At 40.5% G+C, this 25663-nt stretch overlaps 2 protein-coding genes across 5 annotated transcripts; both read left to right on the plus strand.

The window, feature by feature from the left end:
- The first annotated feature begins 3304 nt into the window (after positions 1 to 3304).
- LOC115740645 (condensin-2 complex subunit D3) lies at positions 3305 to 10896 on the plus strand. 3 transcript variants are annotated; one of them, XM_048277889.1, is made up of 10 exons: positions 3508 to 3644; positions 4106 to 4915; positions 5824 to 6564; positions 7272 to 7763; positions 8601 to 8692; positions 8808 to 8895; positions 9006 to 9120; positions 9205 to 9331; positions 9442 to 9616; positions 10078 to 10896. In XM_048277889.1, the coding sequence occupies exons 2-10, from the start codon at positions 4214 to 4216 to the stop codon at positions 10792 to 10794; spliced, it is 3249 nt and encodes a 1082-aa protein (XP_048133846.1). In that variant the 5' UTR covers positions 3508 to 3644; positions 4106 to 4213; the 3' UTR covers positions 10795 to 10896. The 3 variants fall into 3 exon arrangements, with proteins under 3 accessions (XP_030530036.1, XP_048133845.1, XP_048133846.1); XM_030674176.2 differs by having other exon boundaries at positions 3305 to 4915; XM_048277888.1 differs by having other exon boundaries at positions 3305 to 4915; positions 10090 to 10896.
- A 7195-nt stretch (positions 10897 to 18091) lies between these two features.
- Positions 18092 to 21455, plus strand: LOC115740721 (putative pentatricopeptide repeat-containing protein At3g25970). 2 transcript variants are annotated; one of them, XM_048277978.1, is made up of 3 exons: positions 18092 to 20972; positions 21095 to 21359; positions 21416 to 21455. In XM_048277978.1, the coding sequence occupies exon 1, from the start codon at positions 18466 to 18468 to the stop codon at positions 20578 to 20580; it is 2115 nt and encodes a 704-aa protein (XP_048133935.1). In that variant the 5' UTR covers positions 18092 to 18465; the 3' UTR covers positions 20581 to 20972; positions 21095 to 21359; positions 21416 to 21455. The 2 variants fall into 2 exon arrangements, with proteins under 2 accessions (XP_048133935.1, XP_030530153.1); XM_030674293.2 differs by having other exon boundaries at positions 21095 to 21446.
- Positions 21456 to 25663: the final 4208 nt, after the last annotated feature.

Consider the following 25663-nt stretch of genomic DNA (forward strand, 5'->3'; position numbering starts at 1 on the left):
ATACTGTTTTCTATTTTTGAAAAGTGATTCTTTTTTTTAGAATCGGCTTTTTTCTAATTTCGTATTTGCTCCAAAAAGCTTTCCGAGAACGGAATTAGAATCATAATCATTTACGTTATCAAACATGTTTCTCATCCTTTTTTGTTCCGGGGAACAGAATCAAAGAATTAGAATTATTTTCATGCAGGCCCTAAGTTGAACATGGTACCACATTGTACATTGCGCATTGGACTAGAGTTTATGGACCATATTGAATAAATGAAAAATTCAAGCATCACATTACATATTAGGCTAAAGTTCGTGAATAATTTGTGTCATCATTTCTAAATTGTTCGTTTCTAGAAGGAGACAAAAAAGTACGGTTCAATCGCGATCCACGAGACTAGCCAAGATCTCCTCTGTGGACATCAAGATATGTCGCATCCTTGGACTCCATGACGGGGGCTAATTGAATTTGGGATTCGACAATCCCCACGAGCTCGATTTCACGTGAGCTTCTTGATGGTCATCGAAGGACGCTTGTCGAACATAACCGACCGAGAAGATATTGATTTGAAAGCACCGATTCTATCTGCCGACAAAACTGGTTTTTTTTCCCCCATCTTTTGCATAATCGGCTCTGGCCCAAGAGCAAAAAGCCAAAGAAACCGTGGCTTTGAGAGAGGGAATATCCAACTTTGAATGGTCGGGCCCCTGCTCAGGCTATTCTTGGGCCTGAGGGCCCAAAGAAGATCCAGTGGCCGGGCTTCGTTCAGCGGCGCCCAAGGGCCAGCCCAACTTCCTCTGCCTTGCCGGGTATCCAGGAGTACTCTAGTCTAGAAGTGTCAATATGAGTCGGTGACTCATTTTTGAACTCATATTTTATATAAATGAGTTGTATATGGATCCTAAATTTTTAGAGGGCCAAGTGAAAATGGGTCCAAAAAGTTAAAGCCGAATCAGATTGGTCAAAAATGGGTCACACAATTGAACACATTTTTAGCCCGTGGCTTGCAGCTTCCCAAGCATCTCTTGTAAATGAGGCTTAATTACATTAATTTAAATTTTTTAGTTTTAACTAGGGTTGGACTATGCTTGGGTCAATGGGCCTCAAATAAATTAGTTTATATCATTTTAATTTTTAATAGCTTTACATAAAAGAAAAAAAGAAAAATAAAATAGAAAAATTCAAAAGCTGCTCGAACCGTTGCCGGTTGCCGCCACTGCCCTCCACCGGACCCTCACAGCCGAACGCTGCCTCTAGCACCGATCATCGGCAGCCGAAAAAATAAAAATAAAAACCTGAAAAAGTTATTTTTAAAATAATTAAAAAAAAATTAGAAAAATGCAAAAATTGTTCACGTCGCCGATGCCTCCACTATACCCTTGCTATTGCCCTCCATCGCCATCTGCTGCAAGCAGCTGAAAAAATTGAAAAAAAAAATAATTTTTACAAAAAGATAAACAAATTCAAAATTCCAAAAAGAAGATAAATTAATGTTTATACGAATAATTTTTTTTAAAATTAAAAAATTCACTAAATTTGTATAGCATGAAAATGGTTTATGAATATCATTTTTCTTAATAAATTATCAAAAATAAATATTACATTATTTGGTTAAATATAAAAGTGTTTAAGTAATATGGCTCGACTCGGGTATGGGTCGGGTAGAGTACATGACATTAGAATTGTATTACATAAAAATATATCAAAATGGATTAAATGGGTCCTCATGGGTAGGATCATATTTAATTCTACCCACCCGTTTGACACCTCCACTCAGCCCTACAGAGCTTGTGTGAGGAAGCAACTCGTCACTTCAGACCCTTCAAACCGAGAAGCTTGATGGGATTGAGGAGGAATAACATAAGTTCATGCTACATGATTTGCTTTTACCCGACTTATTCTAGTTTTTGAAGCTCTCATATTTGGATCTAAATTTAGATTTGAGAGCTCTTCTCTCCTTATCTAAATTTAGATTAGGGAATTCCTTAAAAGGCATTCTCGTGCTCGTCCAACCTCTTTCGATTTAAATATAGATTTGGAGGCCTATCCAACCTGTTTTGGTGTCTCTATACGATGATGGTATTGAACACACTAAATCTAGGCATGCACTGCTTACTGGGAAAGCCATAACTATTGGAGAATATTATCACAATATGCGCTCATTGCTAATAATAATGCAAGATGGGGCAATGGGCCGCCGCTTGTTTTGTTTTGATGCTAAGGCAGATATATTCTTTTGAGATGAGAGAATTGCAACCGTGTGTGGTTTTTGGTTTTACTTTGTTGTTTAGGATTTGTTTTATTTGGAAATTCTCTCGTGTATCATTTTGGTATATGAATGAAATTTCCAACAATCCACAAACTGGGGCAAGTTAGGAGGTTAGGATTACAAATATTTCCAACAATCCACAAACTTTGTTGGTCAGGGTTTTGGATGTGGATGGGTGCGAGGTAAAAGGCAGGGTCGTAATTTGAAGAGTGAAATGGCGTTCTTGTATTTAAAGTGCATTGATATGCTGAATTGAGGGAGCAAAAATGTAGCGTTACGAGTAGAGTTACGGGTGAAAATTGTTATGTTTTCAAATCTAGATCGGGCTGGCTGGTTCTTGGGCTCGGATCGGACATTAGTCTGACGTCTTTCATTCATTTTAATTAAGAAAAATTTTAAATAAGGGTATGAAGTATCCTAATTTTCTTAAATAAAACAATAAAGTAGACCTTATTTCAAATAATAATCTGAATTGGTCTCATTATTTCAAAGAAAGGCTTGATCATTTACATTTTCATCTTCTTCTTTTTTCACCATTTTTTTTTGTAGGCGATCGACGAGGGTGCCATAGGCAAGGCCCTCACCGGATAGGGCGGGGGCTCACCTAAGTGAGGGCGTCCCTCACTGCTGTCAAGGGCAGGCTTGCTAGCCCTTGCCAATGCTTGTCATTGCCTGAGATCGGCCATTGGTGAAAAGAAAATTGATGAAAATGCCATTGATCGGATCATTCTTTGAAATAATGAAGACATTTTCGTTCCCTATTTGAAAAAATAAGAGCACTTCATGCTATTGTTTGAAATTTTCCCTTTAAATTACCCCATAACCTCTTATAGTCTTATGCATAAAAAAAATTCCAAATCACGTTAAGCATTCCTCTTAGCATAAACGTGCAACTAAACATTTATCATAAAATTTCACCGTAAATTTCCAACTCTGCGGTTCAACCGTTGAACCGGTTGAATCGCGAAATGGAATCCAAGCCGGTTTTTAACCGGTCCGGATTTAGATTTTGAAGAGAACAAGCACCGTCGCCGCGAACTCAACTGAGAGACAGACTCGCCGAGAGCGGGAAAGTGAAAGTTTTGAAGACGATCCCATCCATCATCGCGAACTCCAATCAGAAGGCGAGGATCATCCTCTGAGCTCTGATTACAGCCATGGAAGAAACCCTATCGCGAATCGTCACCGACTTGGAAGAGCTCCACGCACCTCCGACCACCTCCGACCTCCTCCAGCCACCATCTGTGTCCGAATCGACGCTCTCAGATCTGCATCGCCTCGTCGAAGCGGACGAGTCGGAGCTCCTCGAACGGTTCTTCGAGGAACTCGCCTCGAAGAACCTCCCTCTGTCTTTCCTCGCGCAATGTATCGGCTCGACTATGAACTCAGGAAGCACGCCTCGTCTCTCTCTCTTAGCATCGGACGTGTATCTGTCCCTGCTTCTGTCGCCGAATGCTCCCGTCTTGAGCCTCTTCGCTCCATTGTCCTTCGCCTCTCTTCTGCATTCCATTCGGAAGTCCGTCAAGTCTAGGCAGGCGATTCCCCAGAAAGATTCTAGGAGTAGCGCGAGTGCCCCGGCTAAATCAAAGAGGAAAGGAGGGAGGCGTGGCCCAGGATCTACGAATTTGTGCCACATTGGTACTGACTATGTTGAGGAGAGTGAGGTTGATGAGAGGCTTTTCTTCGCTGTATTGGAGAAGCTGGTTTTGGTGATGGATTTGCTTCATTTGGACAGGTTTCCGGATAGTTTGAAGTCTTTAGTGCATACTGTAGCTGAACTTCCGCTGATGGTCCCTGATTCTTTCGGTAACTCGAGATCTTTTTGCAAGCTAACAGACTTGTGTTCGCAGCTGTTAAGAGCATTATTGAGGCCCGAGCACGGAGACCAGGCTAATTCTGCTGCAGAGGTTTTGAAATTTTTGTCTCCATCGATTCTGTTAGCCAAATCAGAAGTGAGGATGTTTGCTCTGAGTTTTGTGATTAATTGTATGGTAGATGCTGGGAAAGAGTGCGAAGGTGTAAAAAAAGCCATTGTAAATTTGCCAAAATATCTGGTCCAGAAGGCCCCAGAGAAGTCTGAGCTTCGTGCCTCAGCAGTGGAGTCAATAATGCAGATATTTAGAGCTCTGCAATATAGCGATCAGGTCAACTTTGTAGAATATGTGGTGAAGATGACTGAAGGAAAAAGTAGTTTTAGGCTCTTGGCTGTTGATCTTATTGTCCAAATTGTGTTGTCATTGAAAGATCCACTTGGAGTTCAAGCGAATGAAGTGAATGATTCGTGGGAATTGAGATGTTTGCAGGCCTTGATTAAGCGCTGTTCCGACTCTAACTCTGCTATTAGAGCACGTGCTTTATCAAATTTAGTTCATTTGGTAGGTGTCTATGGAAATGATGATAGGAGTTGCAAGATTCTGAAGGAAGTACTGGGGATTGGAGATGGAGTTAGTCAGAAGACAGAGGCCACTATAAATAATCTTTTAAAGATTCGGTGTACAGATGAGAAGGGAGCAGCCAGGAAGGCTGCGCTTCATCTGGTCACGAAGTTGACATCTTTTTTCAGTGGTCCTTTCGATGGAGTTTTGCTAAAGGCTATGGGTATGGCTTGTTCTGATCCGCTTGTCAGTACAAGGAAAGCAGCAGTTTCAGCCCTCTCTGAGGTCAGATTGTGTGGCCTTACCTTGTGATATTTGTCATGAACTTATTTTAGCAAGTTATTTTGGGGTTCTTATATTCACCGGTGAATACATGCGGTTGAAGCAGTTTCATATTCTTGTTTTCCATTTCTCCCAATTTACCATAATCTTTGCGAATCCCGTGGATTAGTCAGTTGCAGCTCACTATTGACATACATAAAACTTCTTGAACGTGAGATATCATCATTAGTCTGATTAAAAGCGTTAAGCTGGCTTAAACAATTTCCTTTTACATTCCTAGCAGGTGAGCATGAGACCATTTACTTGTAGTATTCCTGCAAGAGATCAATGCAGCAACGTGTTGCTTTTCTGTTGGCAGGGGAGAAGGATGAAGTGGACCAGTAACACTTATGTATTGTGGCTAGTTAGTCTGGTCATTTGATTGTACTTTCCGTCTTACTGTTTTGTTTTGGTGGTCAGTGCTTTTACATTCTTTTGTCTATCTCTAACGTTTAAGGCCTAATACTTTGTCACAATCTATAATTTCTAACATGTGGGTTTTATTGCTTTCAGCGCAAGATCAAGTAACTGACACGTTATTAATATGATTGAATGTCTGCCTCATGCAATAATCTCTAGAGTACTCCATGACTACTCTCAGCTCCCCAATATTGGATATTTATTAGATTGCATTGTTGTGGATAATTCGATGAAGGACATTATACAAGAACGGATAACCAAATTTGCATACTTCCGTTTTATGACAATTAAACTATAAATTTAGCATAGCATTTTTCATAGAGCCTCATGCTTTTGCAATTAACAAGCTTAAAATGTTTGCCTCTTAGCATTTTGATTTTATATGCATCATTTGCTCCCGAGTTTCTGTTGCACAACATGATCTCACGTGAATATCTTCCTTTTCTCTCTAGGCCTTCAGGAAATTTCCAGATGGAATTGTAGCAACTGAGTGGTTGCATTCTGTCCCTCGCTTAATAAGTGACAATGAGTCAAGCATCCAGGAGGAATGTGAGAACTTGTTCCTAGAACTGGTTCTGGAAAAGATATCAAGAGCAGGATCAGCTGGTTCACCTCATAATTGCTCCGCTCCATATAAGTCGAATGGCAACGAAAAAGATTTTGATAGGCAGATTGACTCACTATTTCCAGATGGAGCATTGGGTCTGCTGCGAGAGATTTGCAATGGTGAAGTAGTGCCTTGGATAAAGAAGATATGCAAAAGTCTTGGCAAGAAAAATCGGCTTAGGCCTGTATTAGCTGCAGCTCTTCAGAATATTATTAGAGCATCCGAGTCTCTCTGGTTAAGTCAGTCGCTGCCAATTGATAAGTGGACAGCCCCACAAGGTGCATGGTTTCTTCTATCAGAGGTGTCAGCATTTCTTCCGGATGCTGTTGACTGGGAATTTCTCCATCATCATTGGCAGCTCCTTGATGAAACTAGATTGGGATGTGAGAGAAAGACTCCATTTACCCATGGAGATTGGCATGAAGACGATGATGCGGAACCCTACTCTATCACTTGGGCTGGTGACCGTGTTTTCCTCTTGCAAACAATGGCTAATATTTCTCTTGAGCTGTCCCCTGGCCCTGCTGCAGACTTGGCTCATAATTTACTAAAACGAATTGAAGGATTTGATATGCACCCAACAGAGGTACATTATCTGTCATCATCATCGATTATTTCAGGCTAACCACTCATTGATTTTCTGCATGCTGGCTGTTTTCTCAACCATGTGGCCTAAGAAACGAGACTGCGGTAAATCTGTTTCATATGACAACTGAATGAAGAACTTGTGAATGTCACTGATGCACTTAACAAGTCAATCATTTTTTGTGGAGATGCGGTAATATCTGTTTCATATGACAAGTGAGTGAATGACTCATAAATCTCAGCGATGCACTTAACGAGTCAATCATATGTTGTGGAACTTCAAGTAATGGAACAAATATGGTCTCATGCTTGAGGCTTATTCAGCATGTAGAATAAGATAAACTAAATAGGTTTCTCTTGAATAGATGGCCGTCTTTATGTATCGATGATTTCCATACATAAGACATCTATTTCAAGGTCATTCCTTGCCCTTGAAATGCCTTGATACTGATCCAAGTACCTTAAGTAACTTCCAATTGATTATAATGGCACATGGGAACAAAAATAATGTCTCCTCTTGAGACCACATTTTCCAACAACCATCATTAACGTGGCATGAATCATGTTCTGCAATGACAATCTTTCAAAACCTAGTGTGGAGCTCGTCTAATAACTTGGTGAATGGGAAGGTATATTTACCAGAAATATTACTCATATTCACTAACGAATGCACGTGCATATGTTATTAATGGTACTGTCTGGTTGCAGGTCAATGCTCATGTAAAAGTCCTTAGAACGGTGTGCAAGCAGAAGGCTTTAAGTGCAGGAGAGGCTGACACACTTATCCTGAGATGGGTAAGACAACTTCTCTCTAAAGCCACCCAAGCTATAGAGAAGTACATTTCTGAGAACACACAAGAAAATGAAGAAGGCAATTTCTTTACTCCTCCGAGAAGTGGGAATAGAAGAAGCGGAATATCTATGACATCTGAATTACTATCACAAGCAACAATTGCAGCTTATACAGTTGGTTCCTTAGTCATTGTCTGTCCTTCAGCAGACTTGAGCACAGTGATCCCATTATTGCACAAGATCATTACTTCTGGTGATCTCCAACCAAAATCAAAGTTGTTATCGGCTCCTCAAGTTTCTCTGAAACAGATAGCTGTATCATTGTATATACAGGGGTGGTTAACAATGGGAAAGATTTGCCTTGTAGATGGGAAAATTGCAAAGCGTTACATACCCCTGTTTGTGCAGGTAGTATGCGTTCCTTGCCAAAAACTGACTTATATTTTACTGGAAACTCTTGTAATGTCATGTTCTGGCTTAGAAAGAAACAAGTTGGGTGCATTATTTGTTTTTTTTTTTGGTCTGTGAGTTGGGTGCATTTTACTCCAAACATTTTGCCACTTTTAGTACATTAGTTCCCTAATGTTGTGAAGTGGCTTTTATTCTAAGTAGTGTAGTTTGGTAAGGTTGCACTTTCCTATGATGCCCATTTAAGCATCAGTCCAAGATTAAAAAGTGCTGATGTGTAGAGATTTTATCTAGTTTGCCTTGAAAATTCGAATTTAGGATTGTCAGATAACTGTGAACACTATTTTTCTGTGCTGCTGCATTTGTTATTGTCTTTTAACCAAATGGTTTCTGATGATATAAAACTTAAGTTTGGAAATTTTGGCCTTATATATTTTCTATTAGTATTATTTGAACTGAATAGATTCCCAGCTTAGAGTTATTTCACGTCTGGGAAATATCCATCTCAGCATATTGAAATTTATTGGAGCTACTGGCTAGTGAAATACCAGTTTGATGCATGTCAAGACTCGGCTTTAGATGATTTGAAGATTAAAGATTAAACAAACGATCAAAGATTGAATTTATTCTTGAAATTTCAAATAAATATGTGAAACCTTTGCTCGAAATGCTTCCTGGCTTTCCCCTTGAACCCCGAGATCTGCTTTTTAGTTGACATATTGTGTTCCTGATAATGGTTTCTGGTATTCAAGTTTGTTCCTAAAAGATCTTGTCTTCTAGCTGGCTTTCCTCATTTTTTTTCTAGTTACTTGTGTTTACCATTTCCTGATGTTGCAGGAGCTTGAGAAAAGTGATTCTGCCACTCTTAGGAACAATCTAGTAGTGATGATGGCGGATTTTTGTGTTCGTTACACTGCTTTAATTGATTGGTGAGCACTAATTGTACTAGCTGTTGTGATATTTGAACCACATATGCGAAAGTGATAATCATTCACTTGAAACTTGGAAAACTGCTCACATGACCGATGCTTTATCGCTATACAGTCACATAGCAAAGATCACGAGGTGTCTGGGTGATCCGTGCGAAATTGTCAGGAGGCAGACTTTCATACTTCTGTCAAGATTGCTCCAGGTCTAGTTTTACTTGTGGTATCACTATTTATGATGTCATTTTTAGACAAAAGCTTTGCTTGTTCATGAAGACGTACTCTTCCATTGATTGGTTGGCATAAATTTCTTCAGAGGGACTATGTGAAATGGAGGGGACAGCTCTTTTTTCGATTTCTTTTGTCTCTGGTGGATGAATCTGAAAAGATAAGAGAACTTGCTGATTTCCTCTTTGGGAATATTCTAAGAGGTAGTTCACAGTTATAAAGGTTGATCTTCAAAGAGATGCTCATAAATCCTATCCTTCTAACTATATGTTCTTCTCTCTTTGCAGTCAAAGCACCACTTTTAGCTTATAACAGTTTTGTGGAAGCAATTTTTGCTCTGAATGATTGCCGTGCGCACAGTGGACATTGTAGTTCACAGAGTTCACAGGCTGAGAGCCGTCTGTTTTCGATAAGGTATGGGTTACATATCTCAATTAAGATTGCTTACTGGAATCGAGATCTTATTCAAAGAGAAAATATCATATGGTACCAAAGTAGACTGTTCATCAGGCTTAAATTTCCAGGGGCATTGATGAAATTTCAAGGTCCAAAAGAATGCGCATTTACACTAGTTTGCTGAAACAAATGGCCCCCGAGCACTTGTTGGCCACATTTGCCAAGATATGTGCAGAGATACTTGCAGCGGCATCTGATGGTATGCTCAGTATCGAAGATACTACTGGACAGTCAGTTCTACAGGTACTACGCAATGCATATCCATATTGGTCAACGGTCATGCATGGATAGCTGCAGAGAATGTGACATAAACAGCAATACACGCAGAAGTATTTCTCCTTATCTTAGTGGATAGATGCAGGAGAGTAAAAGAATATATGTTCCCCGTTTGGAAATAGACATTGCAAATGCTATCCCCATAAGCCCAAAATAACATGGAAACTGTCCCTTTCTTTACCATAGAAGGAAAGTGTGGTCTCTCTGCGAAATGCTTGCTGAACTTCATGTACTGTGATTCAAGCATTGTGATTGAACTGGCACTTAGCAGTTGTAGAATATGTATTCACCAATCACCGTTCTTTTGGTTTAATAAAACGTTTGTATTTGACCCCGTAAGCTTATTCTCAATGAATATCCTAATTCTCCTTATGACCTGCATAAACTCGTCTTTACCTGGTTTTATGCACCCTCAACTGAGGGAACAGGATGCTTTTCAGATTCTTGCTTGCAAGGAGATCCGCCTCCCGACAAGCCGGAATTCCACATTGGAGTCTCCTGAAATGGATGAAGAAAGCAATGGTTCTGGTGGAACATCCGCTGCAGCTGCTAAAGGACGGGCGATAAGTCAATCTGTAAGAAAGAGCCTCATACAAAACACCATCCCAATATTCATAGAGCTGAAGAGACTACTCGAGAGCAAGAACAGCCCCCTCACGGGTTGTCTCATGGATTGCCTCCGTCTCCTCCTCAAGGACTACAAGAATGAGATAGACGACATATTGGTGGCCGATAAGCAGCTCCAGAGAGAGCTCTTATATGACATGCAGAAATATGAATCTGCAAAGGCCAGATCAGAAGCTGCAGAGGCCGTTGCTGCAATGGAAAAATCGGTGAATAATCATACGCCTCAGGCTTCCAACGCTCCCAGTGGAGTGCCGTGCCAGAAGAAGTCCTCTAACGAGTTGCGGAGCAATTCTAGAGTGGCTTCGGCTGGAGCAGACGCCGCAGCCGAGGCCACAGCTCGGTCTGTGCTCAGGGAAGTGAGCAGAGGGACTTCCACGCCGCCTCTTAGTTCTCTGAAAGTGCCCAAGGTCAGATCTTGCCATGGAGCGACGGGTAGCGGGGGCGCTCCGAGCAATCGTCCCAAAGAAGTACTGGAATCCTTGAGAAGGCAACCCTTCGGATCCGATGACGAAAATTAGAGCCTGCTAATGAATCATGTACTGTTCTACTTCACCCAAAAATGAAAACCATTGTAAATAGTCTAGAAATCTCATGCAGTCTGTACCATGAGCAAGTAAGTGTACTTTTGTTGTAATATTTGTTCTAAAATTAGATCCACAATTAGTGGACTAATTGATGGAATATCATAAATTCCATGATTAGTGGGCTAGTTAATGAGATTTCATATTTTGAGGGATTTAATTGTCACATTGTTAGGGATTTTATTGTTTTTTTTTTTGTAAGGTAAGAAATATATTAACTTTTCACAACCCTACTTACAAAGGGATAGCCAAACACAAAAACCTCGTACCCATTACAACACTTGGAAGTGTCATAGTGGGTGCAAATGTGTTACAGCTAAACAAAAGCAAAGCGAAAGGCCAAAGCACATATACACGGCCTATAGTAATAAACAGCTAAAATACAACCCCGCAAGGAAGAAACGCCACAAATAAGGGCAAGAACTCCCTAGTCAAAGATAGACGACGAGATCCCCCAACTAATTTGCATCCGCCTATTACGAGGGGTATCCTCAACATGATCAAAAGTGAGGGCTTTGTCCCGGACGACCCTCTCAAGATGTTTCAAAAGTTAGGAATTTTATTGTTCGTGATTGATTCTCTTATTAATATAAATACGGGATGATGCTCTAAAAAAGATCATCAATCCATTCCAAAAACTTCTTTCTTTTTGCATAAAATTCTACAAGGTATCAGAGCTAGTTTTCTGTTTTCCATCTTAAACTTCTCCGTTGTTGTACCATCACCATTACCACATCTTCCACCACATCTCTTTGCCGAAGCCTACAACTCTCTTAGTTGATCTCGCTCTCTTTTATTTTTTGGCCTAACCTCGGCCTAAATAGAGGTCACTTTTATGATCTAATCGGATCATAATCTTTTTTTTTTTCCTTCCATCTCGAGTTATTGTCATTTAGCGGTGATGTCGGAAAATTTTGGTGATAAGGTCGATTCTCTTACTTCTGAAACCGGGCGGAAATATGAAAAAATTCTCTTCCCCACCGGTTCGGTTCAATTTGATGGCCTTAATTACCTCCTTTGGTCACAATCTATGATAATCGGTATTGCATCGGGAGAATGTACTGGTTTTCTCACGGGGGAGAAACCAAGACCTACTACTCCTCCGATGGCCCTCTCGAGATCTCGAGATGGTTGGTTGAAGATGTCTTTGTAAAGGCATTTCTTTTGAATCATATGACTGATGGCATTCGTAAACAATATGTTTTTATGCGGACAACACGGGATATTTGGGTATCGATTAAGGATACATATTCTTAGACAGGAATGCTTGGATGTAAACCTATTGATACTCCACTTGATTCAAACGCGAAGATTTGGGCCAAGACAGGGGAGCCGATAGATTGTGAAAGATATCAAAGACTTGTTGGAAAGCTCATCTATCTTTCTCATACACATCTTGATATTGCCTATGCAGTGAGTCTTGTAAGTCAATTCATGCATGATCCGTATAATACTCATATGGATGTGATGACTCGAATTCTTTGTTACTTGAAAGACACACTGGGTAAAGGTATATTGTTTCGGAACTATGGTCATTTGAAGGTTGAGGCATTTTCTGATGCGGACCGGGCTAGTAGTGTGGATGACAGGCGATCTACTTCAAGTTATTGTTCTTATGTTGGAGGTAACCTAGTTACTTAGCGAAGAAAAAAGCAAGACGTTGTTGCTAGATCAAACACAGAGGCTGAATTCCGCTCTATGGCTCGGGGCATGTGTGAATTATTATGGGTTCAGAAACCTTTGGATAATCTGGGATTCCAAGTTCAGAAGCCATTAATGATTTATTCCGATAGTAAATCTGCTATCGGTATTTCACATAATCCTATCCAGCATGATAGGACGAAGCATGTGGAAATTGACCGACACTTCATCAAGGAAAAGCTTGATATAGGAGAATTTTGTACTCCATTTGCTCAATTCTCGTAACGGACCGCGGATATATTCACTAAGGCGGTGAGCAAGCGAGTATTTGATTATCATGTGTCCAAGTTGGGCATGTGCGACATCCATGCGCCAACTTGAGGGGGGTGTTGTAATATTTGTTCTAGAATTAGATCCACCATTAGTGGGCTAATTGATGGAATATCATGAATTCCCCGATTAGTGGGCTAGTTAATGGGATTTCATATTTTGAAGGATTTGATTGTCACATTGTTAGGGATTTTATTGTACGTGATTGATTCTCCTATTAATATAAATACGGGATGATGCTCTAAAAAAATATCATCAATCCATTCCAGAAACTTCTTTCTTTTTGCATAAAATTCTACAACTTTCAATTTTACAGCGCCGGTTTATGATTGACTTGTTAAGTGCATCGCTGAGATTCGCAGGCTCTTCGGTCACTTGCCGCAAGAAACAGGTTTACCTCAGTCCCCTTTATTTGTCCACACGGTAGAGAAAACAACCAGCAAGCAAAAAATCAAAGGGTGATTGGACTGATTCAATACGTATTAGCACGTAGTGATTTGTAAAATATTTTCCCAAAACTGATCGCATGTATTGTTTGAAATAGTGAGTCAACGAAAAACATTTTCATTACTGATGACAATTTGTGTCCAAATATTTGCATACATGATGAAAATACTTTTCGTTCATTCATTTTTTGAAGCTATGTAAACTATTATTTTTTGAAAAATATTTTCTAAATCGTTCATTTTCCGAGAAACAAACGGAGCCCTCTTTTAAATTTGGTTTGAAAACAGAGAAAATAACTTGCTGAAGATTTAAATATGTTGCATATCTCATGGTGACTTGGGTAATTGTAAACTAGACCGACAAACCGACCAATATAAAGAAACAAATGTAAGTTTAGAAAATCGTAAGGAAAAATTATAAATGACATTGCATTTGATCGTAATTCACCTTTGAAAGGAAATAAATATAGCATATGGGAGCCCATCGTTTGACAGAAATTCAAAGGGTCGCGCTCTTTCACTTCTTTTCTAGCTAACACATTCCTTATAATAATGTTTTGACTATATTATCCTCCGTAGCTAATACACTCCATCGCTTAGTTTCTTTCTTTTTGTTTTCTCGCGTTCCCGCCTCCCTCCTCCTTAATTCTCTTTGCTCTCTCCCTCACCGAGGTAATTCTGGCCCTCTCTTATCGGTCTTAATTAAATCCGATCATGGTTCAAGTCTTGGTGGTAATTCACCCAATATTCGGAGCTGAAGATAATCCCCTCTCATCTCAATTCCCGCTTCAAAAGAGATTTAAATTTTCCAACTGGCCAAGAAAATGGAAAGGAAGGGGAAAAGGAAGAAGCTTCAAAGTCGCAATTTCGTTTTTCTCCCTCTCATCGGAAGCAATTGGAGACATTCTGTTTGTTGGGGTTCGATCTTTTTTTCTGCTTCTTTGTTTTTCTTCACCGGCTACCCACACAAACCATCCTTTTAACCAGCATGACCACTACGAGAGACAAGATGGAAGGTGGGACCCACAAGAAAATAAAAAGAAAGAAACCGAACGGACATCTCATTTGAGAGAAAGGAAAAGGAACGCTTAGGGCGCGCATGGTAACACTTCTTTACTAGAAATCGGTTCCCGACCAAAAGTTGATTTCTCTACTTCTTCTCAAAAGCAGAAGTTGATTTTTCTACTTCTGCTCCAAATTGACTTATGAAAAGACAAATTCGTTTGGTAATGGTTGAAAATTTCTACTTTTGAAACATTACTAACAAAATTTTTGGCGGGGCGGCGGAGGGGAGGCGGCCGATGGGTGGTGGCGGGGCGGTGGGCAGCCGGCGGAGGTGGGCGGGCGGGGGTCGGTGTAGTCGAAAAAGTGATTTTAAAGAGAAGAATCTCAAAGTTGGCTAAAAACCTTGCCGTAAATTGAAAATCCCGCCATAAGTTAAAATCCTACCATAAGTCAATTTTTTTATCAAACGGATTTCCTTGCCATATTGACTTCTGATAGAGAAATCCAAAAGCAAAAGTGTTATCATGCAGCTCCTTAGCCGTGGAATAGAAATAGAGAATGTTAGCAATTGAAACCCATGGGGGATAATATGGTCAAAATACTAAAATAAAGAGTGTATTAGCTAAGTAAGAAGTGTAAATAGCGCAGCCCGATTTAAATGCTCTAATGCCTTCATTATCACAGTTTATCAAGTTAATCTAAATCTAGCCTAGCACAAAACCATCTATCTAAAGAGAAGAAGTGGAGATCGACATTGCAAAGGTTGACGGATGGCGTCCTCCCTTGCATCATGGACAGGATGTCCAACTTTAGCTTCCAACCTTATCGGACGTAGCAATCGGATTCTTTGTTTCTTCGAAATGTCTTCATAGCGGACCAAAAGTAATCCGAACCTTAGCTTTCGTCCATTTGGTTGAAAAAAAAACCATTATCATCATACAATTAAGTATCATGCACAGGCTTTTTTGGAGGGATAATTGTCCAAAAAGTCATAAACCTATTGTACAATGACCAATTTGGTCTCAAGCCTTTCAATTGTGCCAATTTAGTCCCGAACCTTTTGATTATTTTTCAATTTAGTCCTAAACCTTTTGATAATTTATCAATGTAGACCTTTCTGCTAATCATCCAAATTATAGGTTTGGTCTAAATTGAGAGAATTTCAAAATGTTTATGACTAAATTGACACAATTGAAAGGTTTAGGACTAAATTGGCAAATCTTCAAAATGGTTAGAATAAAATTGGCACAATTTGAAAATTTTAAGACTAAATTGGCTGCTGTAAAATAGGTTTAAGATTTCTTGGACAATTATCTCCTTCTTTTTCGAATTTTCAGACAAAAGTTCGAGGTTAAAATTCGATTGTGGATTTGCTTACTAATGAGATGTTAAGCAACATTGTGAGTTCAGCAATTAATCAATTGCCTAGTTTTCATTTAGGGCAAACAAAATCTAATCCCATTAACACTAGTTATCCAGATTTGGCTAGAAATCTAACCAAGTTCGAGCCTGCGTTCAATTCAAACCCCTCTATAAGAAAGATTGCTTTGCCACAGCTTTCGTACTTCGATCTCTCGCATTTTAAATTGGCCAAGCCATGCCGGCAACTTCCAAAGCATGTGCATCGTGTAGGCACCAGAGGAAGAGGTGCGACGACGGCTGTCCATACGCCGAGCTCTTCCCGGCGAGCCGGTACGACGAGTTCCAGAACGCACAGCGGCTCTTCGGCGTGACCAACATACACAACATCGTGAATGCGGTTGACCCCGAGCTGAGGAAACAAGCCGCCGAGTCGATACTGACGGAGGGTAACGTCAGGAGCGGCGATCCCGTGCACGGATGTCTCGGCGTCGCTCGGAGACTCAAGTGGGAGATAAAGTTCTGCGAGGAGCAGCTGGAAGAGACGAATCGTTGCCTATCTTTCCTTCGACAGAGAGACCAAGAATTGAAGAGGCAACGACAGGGATTCAACAATACTCTAGTTGAACTCCCGCCGTTGCCGCCGTCGTTTCTTTCGAATGGGGGCGGCGGCGGCGGGAGCTTCTACGGGCCGATTCGGTCTACCCCGGTAAGCCTAAACATAAGCAATAAACCTCAGACGACGATATCCGTAAAAGGGACACATCTAATTGTCATCCTTTTGTGTGCATGTAGGCCACTACTCTGTTTGACTCAAGTCACATGAATTATCAAGGACTCAACTACCAATCGACGTACGAAGAAGGAACGACCAGCATCCAGCCCTTCAATTCCTTCCGCGCTCCCGAGCCGTGGAACGACAGCCCGACCGGGACGATCACGAGGTAAATCTCCGAACCGGTTCATCTCCCGAGCGCTTGCCATACTGACGTCGCGTGGCGCGCAATTAAATCGTCTCTCCCTCCGATTTCGCAGGGCGGACCAAGTTGCTAAACCTGAAGAGCCGAAGCAGGCTACGCAGAGGGCGTGCGGTGGGACGGAGAACATGGGGCTGTGTTTGAAAGGACCGGACTTCGGATGCCATGGTGATCGAGACAGATGAAGAGATTCTGGCGTCTAGCAATATGGAATTTGGAAGTGCTCATTCTGTTCCTTTCTTCGTTACAATTGAATGAGACACTGCAAAATTTTCTTTTTATTCGTGGCATGTGGTGATATTTCTCATCCTAAAACGAAAATCTCCAACCGCGATAGGTGCATCCGAAATATCAAATTATACCTAGTGTGATACTAATCGCCTTAGATTAGTGGCACTCAAAATCTCAAACTTATAACGACAAGACACATGCTCATCTCGTCACCATTCTGTCAAAGACGGCCGTTAAAAACCTAACGTAGCAGCTTGCGTGGACAACGAAAGACAAATGGAGCCGATGTGGCTGCCACACGGCAAAATTATATGCCCAACTCATTTTATGTTTTTCTTGCATGGTTCATTACAATTCGAATTTACCAATTCTTGATTTCTCTGAGACCGAATCAAGAATTTGACAATCCGGAATCTAACGCTTTTAATTGACTTGCACATACATTTTAAGTATGTGTCATAGATTTGTGTCGTTTTTCTATTTTTCCTTCCTCCACCATCTTGATTCTTGGTCAGCACCTGGCCGACGTGTCCGCCACCGCCGCCCTTATCATGGATCGCCACTACCTATTTCTCTTCGGCCATGCTCGACTACATCTCGCTCTGTCTATTTCCAACATGCTCTCGGATCGACCTCCATTTGAGATCAAGGCCGGCCTCCGCGCAGCCCCAGATGTGGAGTTTGCGCCTCTAATCCGAGGTCAGCCAAGGTCTCGTGGCTGCGACGGCCTCCGCTGAGGGTACCGCAACCCCCATGGCCCGTTGTCCCCTGTTCTTTGAGCTCAACACCGTGGTAGAGGTCGATCATGACCCTTACTTAGGCTGAGCTCGACGTGCTGTGGCGGAGCTTTGACCCTCGGATCTAAGTTCGACCTCTCCGTGACGAGTGCAGCTTAACACCCAAATTTAAGCTCGACCCCGAATTTGCAACCGGAGCTCGGCCGAGACGGAGATCGTCCTAGATTTGGGCGCGGCGCTCGAGCTCGACAGCCATGCTTGATCCCCTAAAAAAAAAAATTGAATTTTTATGTGGCGCCACATTGGCACCAGTTGTCCTAAAAAAAAACATTAATGATGTCACATCAAATGCCACGGTGGATTTGTCCAAATAATTTTCTTAAAGAAAATTTTGTCATTCCACGTGTCGATCAAACGAATGCGTACCTTATTTTTCAAGTGCTTGATAAAATTCCATTTCTTGAACATTATGCAGCATGTCTCTCCTCAGCCCCCAGTCCGCTTGTATTTCTTTCTTCAGTTCACGCATCTCTCTCTTGCCGCTCTTTCTTCCTTCCCGCCATAGCCAAAATGCATCTCACCGCCACTCTCTCACGAGATTGGGAGAGAAAGAGCTTCAAGGCCGAACCGAACGTGGGGCCCCGATTCTTCCCGAGGCAATTCGAGGGCGAGGATTATTTATAGAAGAGCCCCAACGATGGCGATGCGCCGATGGCGGTGCTGCACTTCCTTGACGAGGAAGAAGAATACGTCAGGCTCAATCCTTCGTGAAAGCAATCGTTTTCGAGTAACGGGTATCGCTAAACTCTCGCTTTCTACGCTATCAGGCGCTGCGAATGTGTAGGAACAGTAAAAGTTGCAGGGAGCGGTGGTTGCTCGTGAATGAGGGCGCTTCATTCACTTGTCGAGAACAAAGCGCCTGCTCTCAGCAAAGCTTTGATAGCCCATTGTCAAGCTATCGTGGGAGGAACCTTGAGGGATCTCTATACTGCCAATAATATATTAAGTGGATATACAAAATGTGGAGAAATCTGGGTTGCTCACCAACTGTTCGACCAAATGCGCAGCAGAGATACAGTGTCCTGGAACACCATGATTTCTGGTTATGTTAATAGTGGCAAGTTGGAGAGAGCATGGGGTTTTCTGGAGTCCATGAGACAATGCGGACTAGACTTAGATGCTTATACTTTTTCAAGTATGCTAAAAGGAGTAGCTAGTGCTAGTAGACTAGACCTCGGTCGGCAATTGCATTCCTTGATTTTCAAGCATGCACATGCCGGGAATATTTACACCGGAAGCGCTCTTTTGGACATGTATGCTAAGTGCGAGAGGGTTAAGGATGCGTACATCGTGCTTCAACACATGCCGCGACGTAACTCCGTCTCGTGGAATGCGCTAATCAGTGGGTTTGCGCAAAGCGATGACAGAGAGACTGCATTTTGTCTTTTAGATAGCATGGAGAATGAGGGTGTTAAGCCAGAGGATGGGACCTTTGCTCCTCTCTTGACATTGCTCGACGACCATGAGTTTTTCAAGCTTACCACACAGGTCCATGCCAAAATTATGAAGCATGGTCTAGAATGGGAAAATAATGTTTGTAATGCCGCGATTAATTCGTACTCGGAGTGTGGTTCCATTGAAGATGCTAAGAAACTGTTTGACAGCGTTGTCTTTAGAGATATAGTGACATGGAATTCGATGCTTGCTGCTTACCTCGTGCATGGTGATGAAGATTCTGCCTTTAGGCTTTTTATTGATATGCAATTGTTGGGCATTGAAATGGATGTTTACACTTACACAAGTATAATAAGTGCCTGTTTCGAAGAAGCATGTGAAAATCAGGGAAAGTCCCTCCATGCTTTGGTGATTAAAAGAGGTCTGGAGCAATCATTACCAATCTCCAATACATTAATAGTTATGTACATCAAATTGGGTAATGGATCTATGGAAGAAGCTATTAGTGTTTTCAAATCGATGGATTCCAAGGACCGGGTCTCTTGGAATTCCATGTTGAACGGATACTCCCAAGTTGGGTTGAGTGAAGATGCCTTGGAACTTTTTGCTCACATGAGATCTTTGGATGCTGAGATTGATCATTATGCTCTTTCAGCAGTTCTCAAGTCTTGCTCTGATTTGGCAACTCTCCTTTTGGGCCGACAAGTTCATGCATTGGCACTTAAGTTTGGCTTTGAGTCAAATGAATTTGTTGGCAGTGGACTGGTCTTTATGTACTCTAAGTGTGGCATTATTAAAGATGCTAGAAGCTCTTTCGAAGAGACCTTCCAAAGCAGCTCAGTCACTTGGAACGCAATCATTTTTGCGTATGCACAACACGGTCTAGGACATGCTGCGCTTGATCTTTTCCATATTATGAGAGCAAGGAGAATAAAGCTTGATCACATCACCTTTGTTGCTGTCCTGACTGCTTGTAGCCACATTGGTTTGGTTGAAGAGGGCTATGGGTTTCTATTGTCAATGGAAACTGATTATGGCATTCCTCCAAGGATGGAGAACTATGCTTGTGCGATTGATCTTTTTGGGCGTGCTGGGCTTGTGAATGAGGCTAAGGCCTTGGTGGATTTGATGCCGTTTCAACCTGATATGATGGTGTGGAAGACTTTATTGGGTGCTTGTAGGAGTAGCGGGAACATGGAATTGGCTTGTCAAGTCGGGAATCGACTACTTGAGTTAGAGCCTGAAGAACATAGCACTTATGTTCTGCTCTCGGACATGTACGGGCGCCTTCAAAAATGGAGTGATCATGCCAGGGTAAAGAGGCTTATGAGGGAAAGAGGGGTGAGGAAGGTCCCTGGCTGGAGTTGGATTGAGGTCCAAAACCAGGTTCATTCTTTTAATGCTGAAGACCGTTCCCACCCGTTCTGCGAAGATATATACCCTGTGTTGGAAGGCTTGATGGATGAAGTAAGAAAGTTGGGTGGGGATGTCAATTCAGAGGATTCTGCGCAACAAATGGAGATATGGTTCGGGAGTCTTTGACAGTGATATTTATTCATATTCTTTTAGCCGATGGCAACGAATATCATTTGTTCAGCTATAGGCGCTCGGATAATTTTTTAGGCAAACATTTGTTGTAGCGAATAAGGAAGAACGATAAGCATTCTCTGTTGTAATCATACAGAAACAAATTTCATGCAAGCTTTCTTCTCATTGTTTTATTCTCGATGTAGAGGAAGAGAAATTGGTTTGTCATGAATGCGAAGAGTATCCTTATACAATCAAAGGTACTATCTTCTCTGAATAGGAAGTCCCTCTTTGTTGCTCTTCAAGAGGAAAAGGCTGTGAAGCTGGGAGAGGGAGTCAGCTTAGTGGAGGAGGAAGAGGAGGATGCCTTTCAGTAGATCAGGATTTCAGTAGTTTATCAATTAAAGGTAACTGAACCTTTGCATTGGAGAAATCAGTCTTAGTGGGCTGTTGGGCTCCACCCGTTATTTCCTTCTACCACATAATGTTGTCGTCGCAAATTCCATGGGTCATCTCGACCTCACTGCAGGTCAGTATCTCCGAAAGAAACAAAGGACTTCGTTAAGGGGAGGTTGAGTTAATTTGCTGGCGAATGAGCGTGTTAAACTCAATCCTGACAGGGCAACCAAAGGCAACCCGAGTGTCGCCGGAGCAGGCGGTGTGCTCAGAGATGGGGGAGGAAATTTGGAATGGAGGATGTACAAGTTTGGTGGGCATATGCTCTTCCGCACCGGCGGAACTTTGGGCTCTTGATCCCAAAATTGGCACGACTACTCGACTTCTGAACAATGCTCGTAATTGAAATGGATTTGCATTTGGTTATAGAGTTGTTAAGGAACAAGGGCAGGAGTCCGATGAAGCGGAATCCTTTGCTGAATTGAATGGAAAAAATTATCAAAAAAGTTATAAATATTTTACATTTTTATCAATTCAATCCTAAATTTTTTAAGTTTGCCAATTTAATCCTAAACCTCCTTTTCACCTTTTCCCGATTCAGTCTTATTGACTAGAAATTACTGATGTGGCATCGCCAACGCCGATAGGACAAATTTTAGTAATTTTCTAAAAAAAAAACCATTTTTTCAGTTTTCTTAATTTTAGTTTAGAGGCTAGCAAGGCACGATGACCCACGAGAGCCACGATGAGGGCTTCCCAGCCGTCGCCCATGGTTTGGCGACCCTTGTCGGTCCTAATCCGACGAGGCCGCCAGACTCTAAAGCTAGAAATTAAAAAAAATGAAAAAAAATTCGAATTTTTTTATAAAATTATTAAAATTTGTGCATCTCAGCGCCACCGGTGTCACATAAGACTGTCGATGTCCACGTGAGCGATTTTCGGTCAACGGGATTGAATCAACAAAAGATGAAAATGTTTAGGACCGAATCGGCAAACTTAAAAGGTTTAAGATTAATTTTGATAATTTCTTCGAATCAAATGAATGGCCAAATTTTAGAACGTACAGCAAGAACAAACCAGCAGATTGGCTCGCTAACTGCGGGATTCTGATGAAGGCAAAATTACAGTTTCTGCAGAAGCCCCGAGCGGGACTTTTGTCCCATGTTTGTTCTTGGCGTAAATAGGCGCTTCGCATTGGAGTTCCGGATTCCCCTTTAGCTTTTAGCCCTTTGTCTCCACACAAAAAGACAAAGTTTAACGTTGACTCACGGGCATGCAGAACAACGAAAATTTAATGTTGGCTCGCGAGCATCTTTTATACTATGCTCAGGATTCCTTCTTTCTTTTTTAAAAAAAAAAAAAACTTCTCTCGTTGGGAAAAAAAATGCAAATATATAAGTGAAAAAAAGAGAGAAGGACAAAAAAAAAATTTAAAAATGACACGTTCAATCTATAGAATTAAATTTGATATCATAGCAACGGAAAGACCTTTTTCTCTTATCGTCGTTTCAATAATTAATAAAAATGATTAATAATAAGCATTTTTATTCTCGATTAATATCATTATATCTATGATTTTGGAACGGCAACAAGTTTGGCCGGGAAAAGATTTTTCTTTTTTCGGAAAAGGAGTTATTCTTGCTTTTTTATTTTATATATTTTTAATTCAAAATATCTCTTTACACATTTTCTTTATCTAAATGAATCGTGTCTCTTTTCTCCCTTTGTTTAAGTCTATTATATAGACATCATTTCGGTCTTAAATTTTTCGATTTGATCAATTTAGTTTTAAAACCTTTCACGTTTTTCTAATATAGTCATTCCAGCTAAAGTTGATAGAAAACTATTGAAGTGTGCAATTTTTACAACAACAAAAAACTTGTAATTTTTCCTGTCCTTTTCTTTTCATTTTAATTTTTTTAATTTTTTTCTTATTTCCCTCAATCGATCCCCGTTCCATGTCAGATCTAGACAAGGTCTACGATCGAAAAAAATGAAAGAAGAAGAAGAGAAAAAAATGAAAAGAAAAATCATATAAATTGTCCAAATTAGCACTAGCATACCACACGAGACACCCATCGTCCACATCAGCGATTTTCGATACTTTAATCGGAAGATCTACATACACAAAATTGTCGAAAAAAGATTTATGACTGAATTGATATCTTTTTGTTGACACCTAAATTTTGACTAAAATTTTCAATCATTAATTTGCATAAAAAATCAGGAATTATTTTTAGTTCCTACAAAAATTAGCTCATCATTCGTATTTAATTTTAGCATGCATTTACATTTGCATTCGAGTCGGACCGACATCGGATGAACTTGATTCGATTTGGATTAAGCTCGAAACAGTGTGAAAATCAATCAAGCCGATATTCTCCATGTGGTCAAATATCGCGAAGGGATGTACGACAGAATAGGACCTTTGGGGCGTGGAATTTTTTGAAAAAATGATGATAATGAAAGGGGGCGTGCATCAAGAGGGAAGTGGGCAGAGGCAGTTAGAAAAAGAAAATATAAAGGGATGTGATCAGATTTGTTGACCAGAATTGATCTTCAAAAGGTCTTAAACAGAATAGTTTTTTAAACATTCAAAAGGAAGAGAAACCCACTGGTCTTGGCTTATAAAAGGGCTCTTTGATTCACGTTCAGAGTCCATGTTTTGTCGTGAACGAAAAAGAGCCAGTCTCCACTTGAGTGCTTTCCCTCATCTTCCAGGCCGCCTATCTCCAAATCATCCATAGCAGCCACGAGTCCTGATAACAATCACCAATGCTGCGATATTCGCGTGGTAATCCAGTGAACCATCACGACCACGACCTCTCGTCCTCATCGTCGTTGTCCGGCGCCATCATTGCCTCTGGTTACCAAGGTGTCCCGTCGTCGGCGCCACCGTAACACATCCGCGGAGCTGCTACCAGTGTCCACTGTGAGCACCCCCAAAGTCAGCCGCGAAGTCCTTCACTGTCTTTGTTCAGCCAGTCTCTCTAGCGAGCGTGATCCGTGAGTTGTCCCGGTCAACCGAGTTCGAAAGGAAACAATATTGGGAACAATTCAGATCGGGTAAAAAGTCTAATCTTAATTCGATTTGTTTGATTTTATTTCCTAATTTTGGATTCGCATGGCTCTCGAATATGTTCAAATTGGGTACTTTTTTTTTTAATGAATGTTTTTATGCATTCTCGCTGTCTATTTTAAATGTTTTAGAACTTTGCATATTTTATTACATTTAAAAAAAACCGACTCAAATTATAGGAGTGACTCCTTATCGACAACGTGCAAATTCGGACTAATCTCGACCTTGAGATTTGTCTCGATGGCACGGGGATTAAGATATCTAATCTTAACCACAAGATTTGATTCATTGATCCAATCACTCATCTAATTCGAATCGAGAAATATTTTTGTAAAAGATCATGCATGATTTGATTTGTTACGTAAAAAAAAATAAAAACCAAAAATATCTCATTCGTAAAAATTGCATATAGCTTAGAACATTTTATTCATGTAGATTGAATATGTTATTTTACATATGCATTTCATATAGGTGTAGTCACATAGCCATTATGTCATTTTCATGCTGCATTGATTAGCCCTATCATATAATTTTGCTATGTCATTAAAGTCCGTCATATCATATAGTTTGGCATGTCATTTTATCATATTATTTATTACATGTCATATTATTCAATAAGTCATTGATGCCATGTCGCATTCATACGTCATTTAGGATAAGGCTCGTTCATTTTAAATTAGTAGATTAGTCTAGTCTAATATAACATGTCATTTAGATTAAATTCATGTCATTTTTGCATAACATGTAGGTTAGAATTTATGTTGTTTTTTTTTTTTTTTGTATTTTTTTTAGATTCAAAAACTAAAAAATTCGTTATGCATTCATGTTGTACTAGGATAGTCATCATTTATCATGCCATTAGAATTGTGTTCTTAAAATACAATTACATTCATGCATTGCATCATTCATTTAAATAAATAATAATAATTACACCTTTGGAACTTTAAATCACAATCCTCGAAAGTTGCCGATTCATATAATTTTCATTGAAATGAAAGTACCGAAAGGGCATTAATAGAAATATTAGCGTAACCAAGTTCCCGAATTCAATGAATCTCTGATTTGTAAAAATAAAGTATTTCTCCCGATACTTTATTTAGGTGTCTAATCAGTCTACCGTGAATTGATTAGTGGCGACTCCAAGTTAAATCATTTGCATGTTAAGTTGCGATTTGGTATAGACTTGAGAGAGTCCGAGTTAAGTTAATTAAATAATTAGCTAGATAATTCATTAGCCTGAAATTTGATTTTTAGGTCGCAATCCTTTTGTATTATGTTTGGAACTTGACTAAGGCCATTATCTTTCAAAATTCATCAGAATGACTGCATCGTGCACGTCATAATAGGTTTAGATTTTATTTTATTTTGTTGGTAATTATCCCGTTCGTTAATCGACAAGACAGCTTCTAAACAGATATTGATTACGGTCCAATAAATCATGCCACTTTGCAGACCTAGGATAAGCTCTAAAGATACAAAGAACACAATCAGCAACGTCCACGTGAGCGTCCATGATTTAAGGTCGGTCCTATGCAAGCAAAGTGCGAATCATCTGCTCGCACGACACAGGCTCGCTACTATAACGTATAGCGGTGACCAAATCGGATCACCTGAATCGAGATT

Source organism: Rhodamnia argentea, chromosome 4, assembly GCF_020921035.1.
Source record: "Rhodamnia argentea isolate NSW1041297 chromosome 4, ASM2092103v1, whole genome shotgun sequence".
In the NCBI taxonomy this organism is placed as follows: Eukaryota; Viridiplantae; Streptophyta; class Magnoliopsida; order Myrtales; family Myrtaceae; genus Rhodamnia; species Rhodamnia argentea.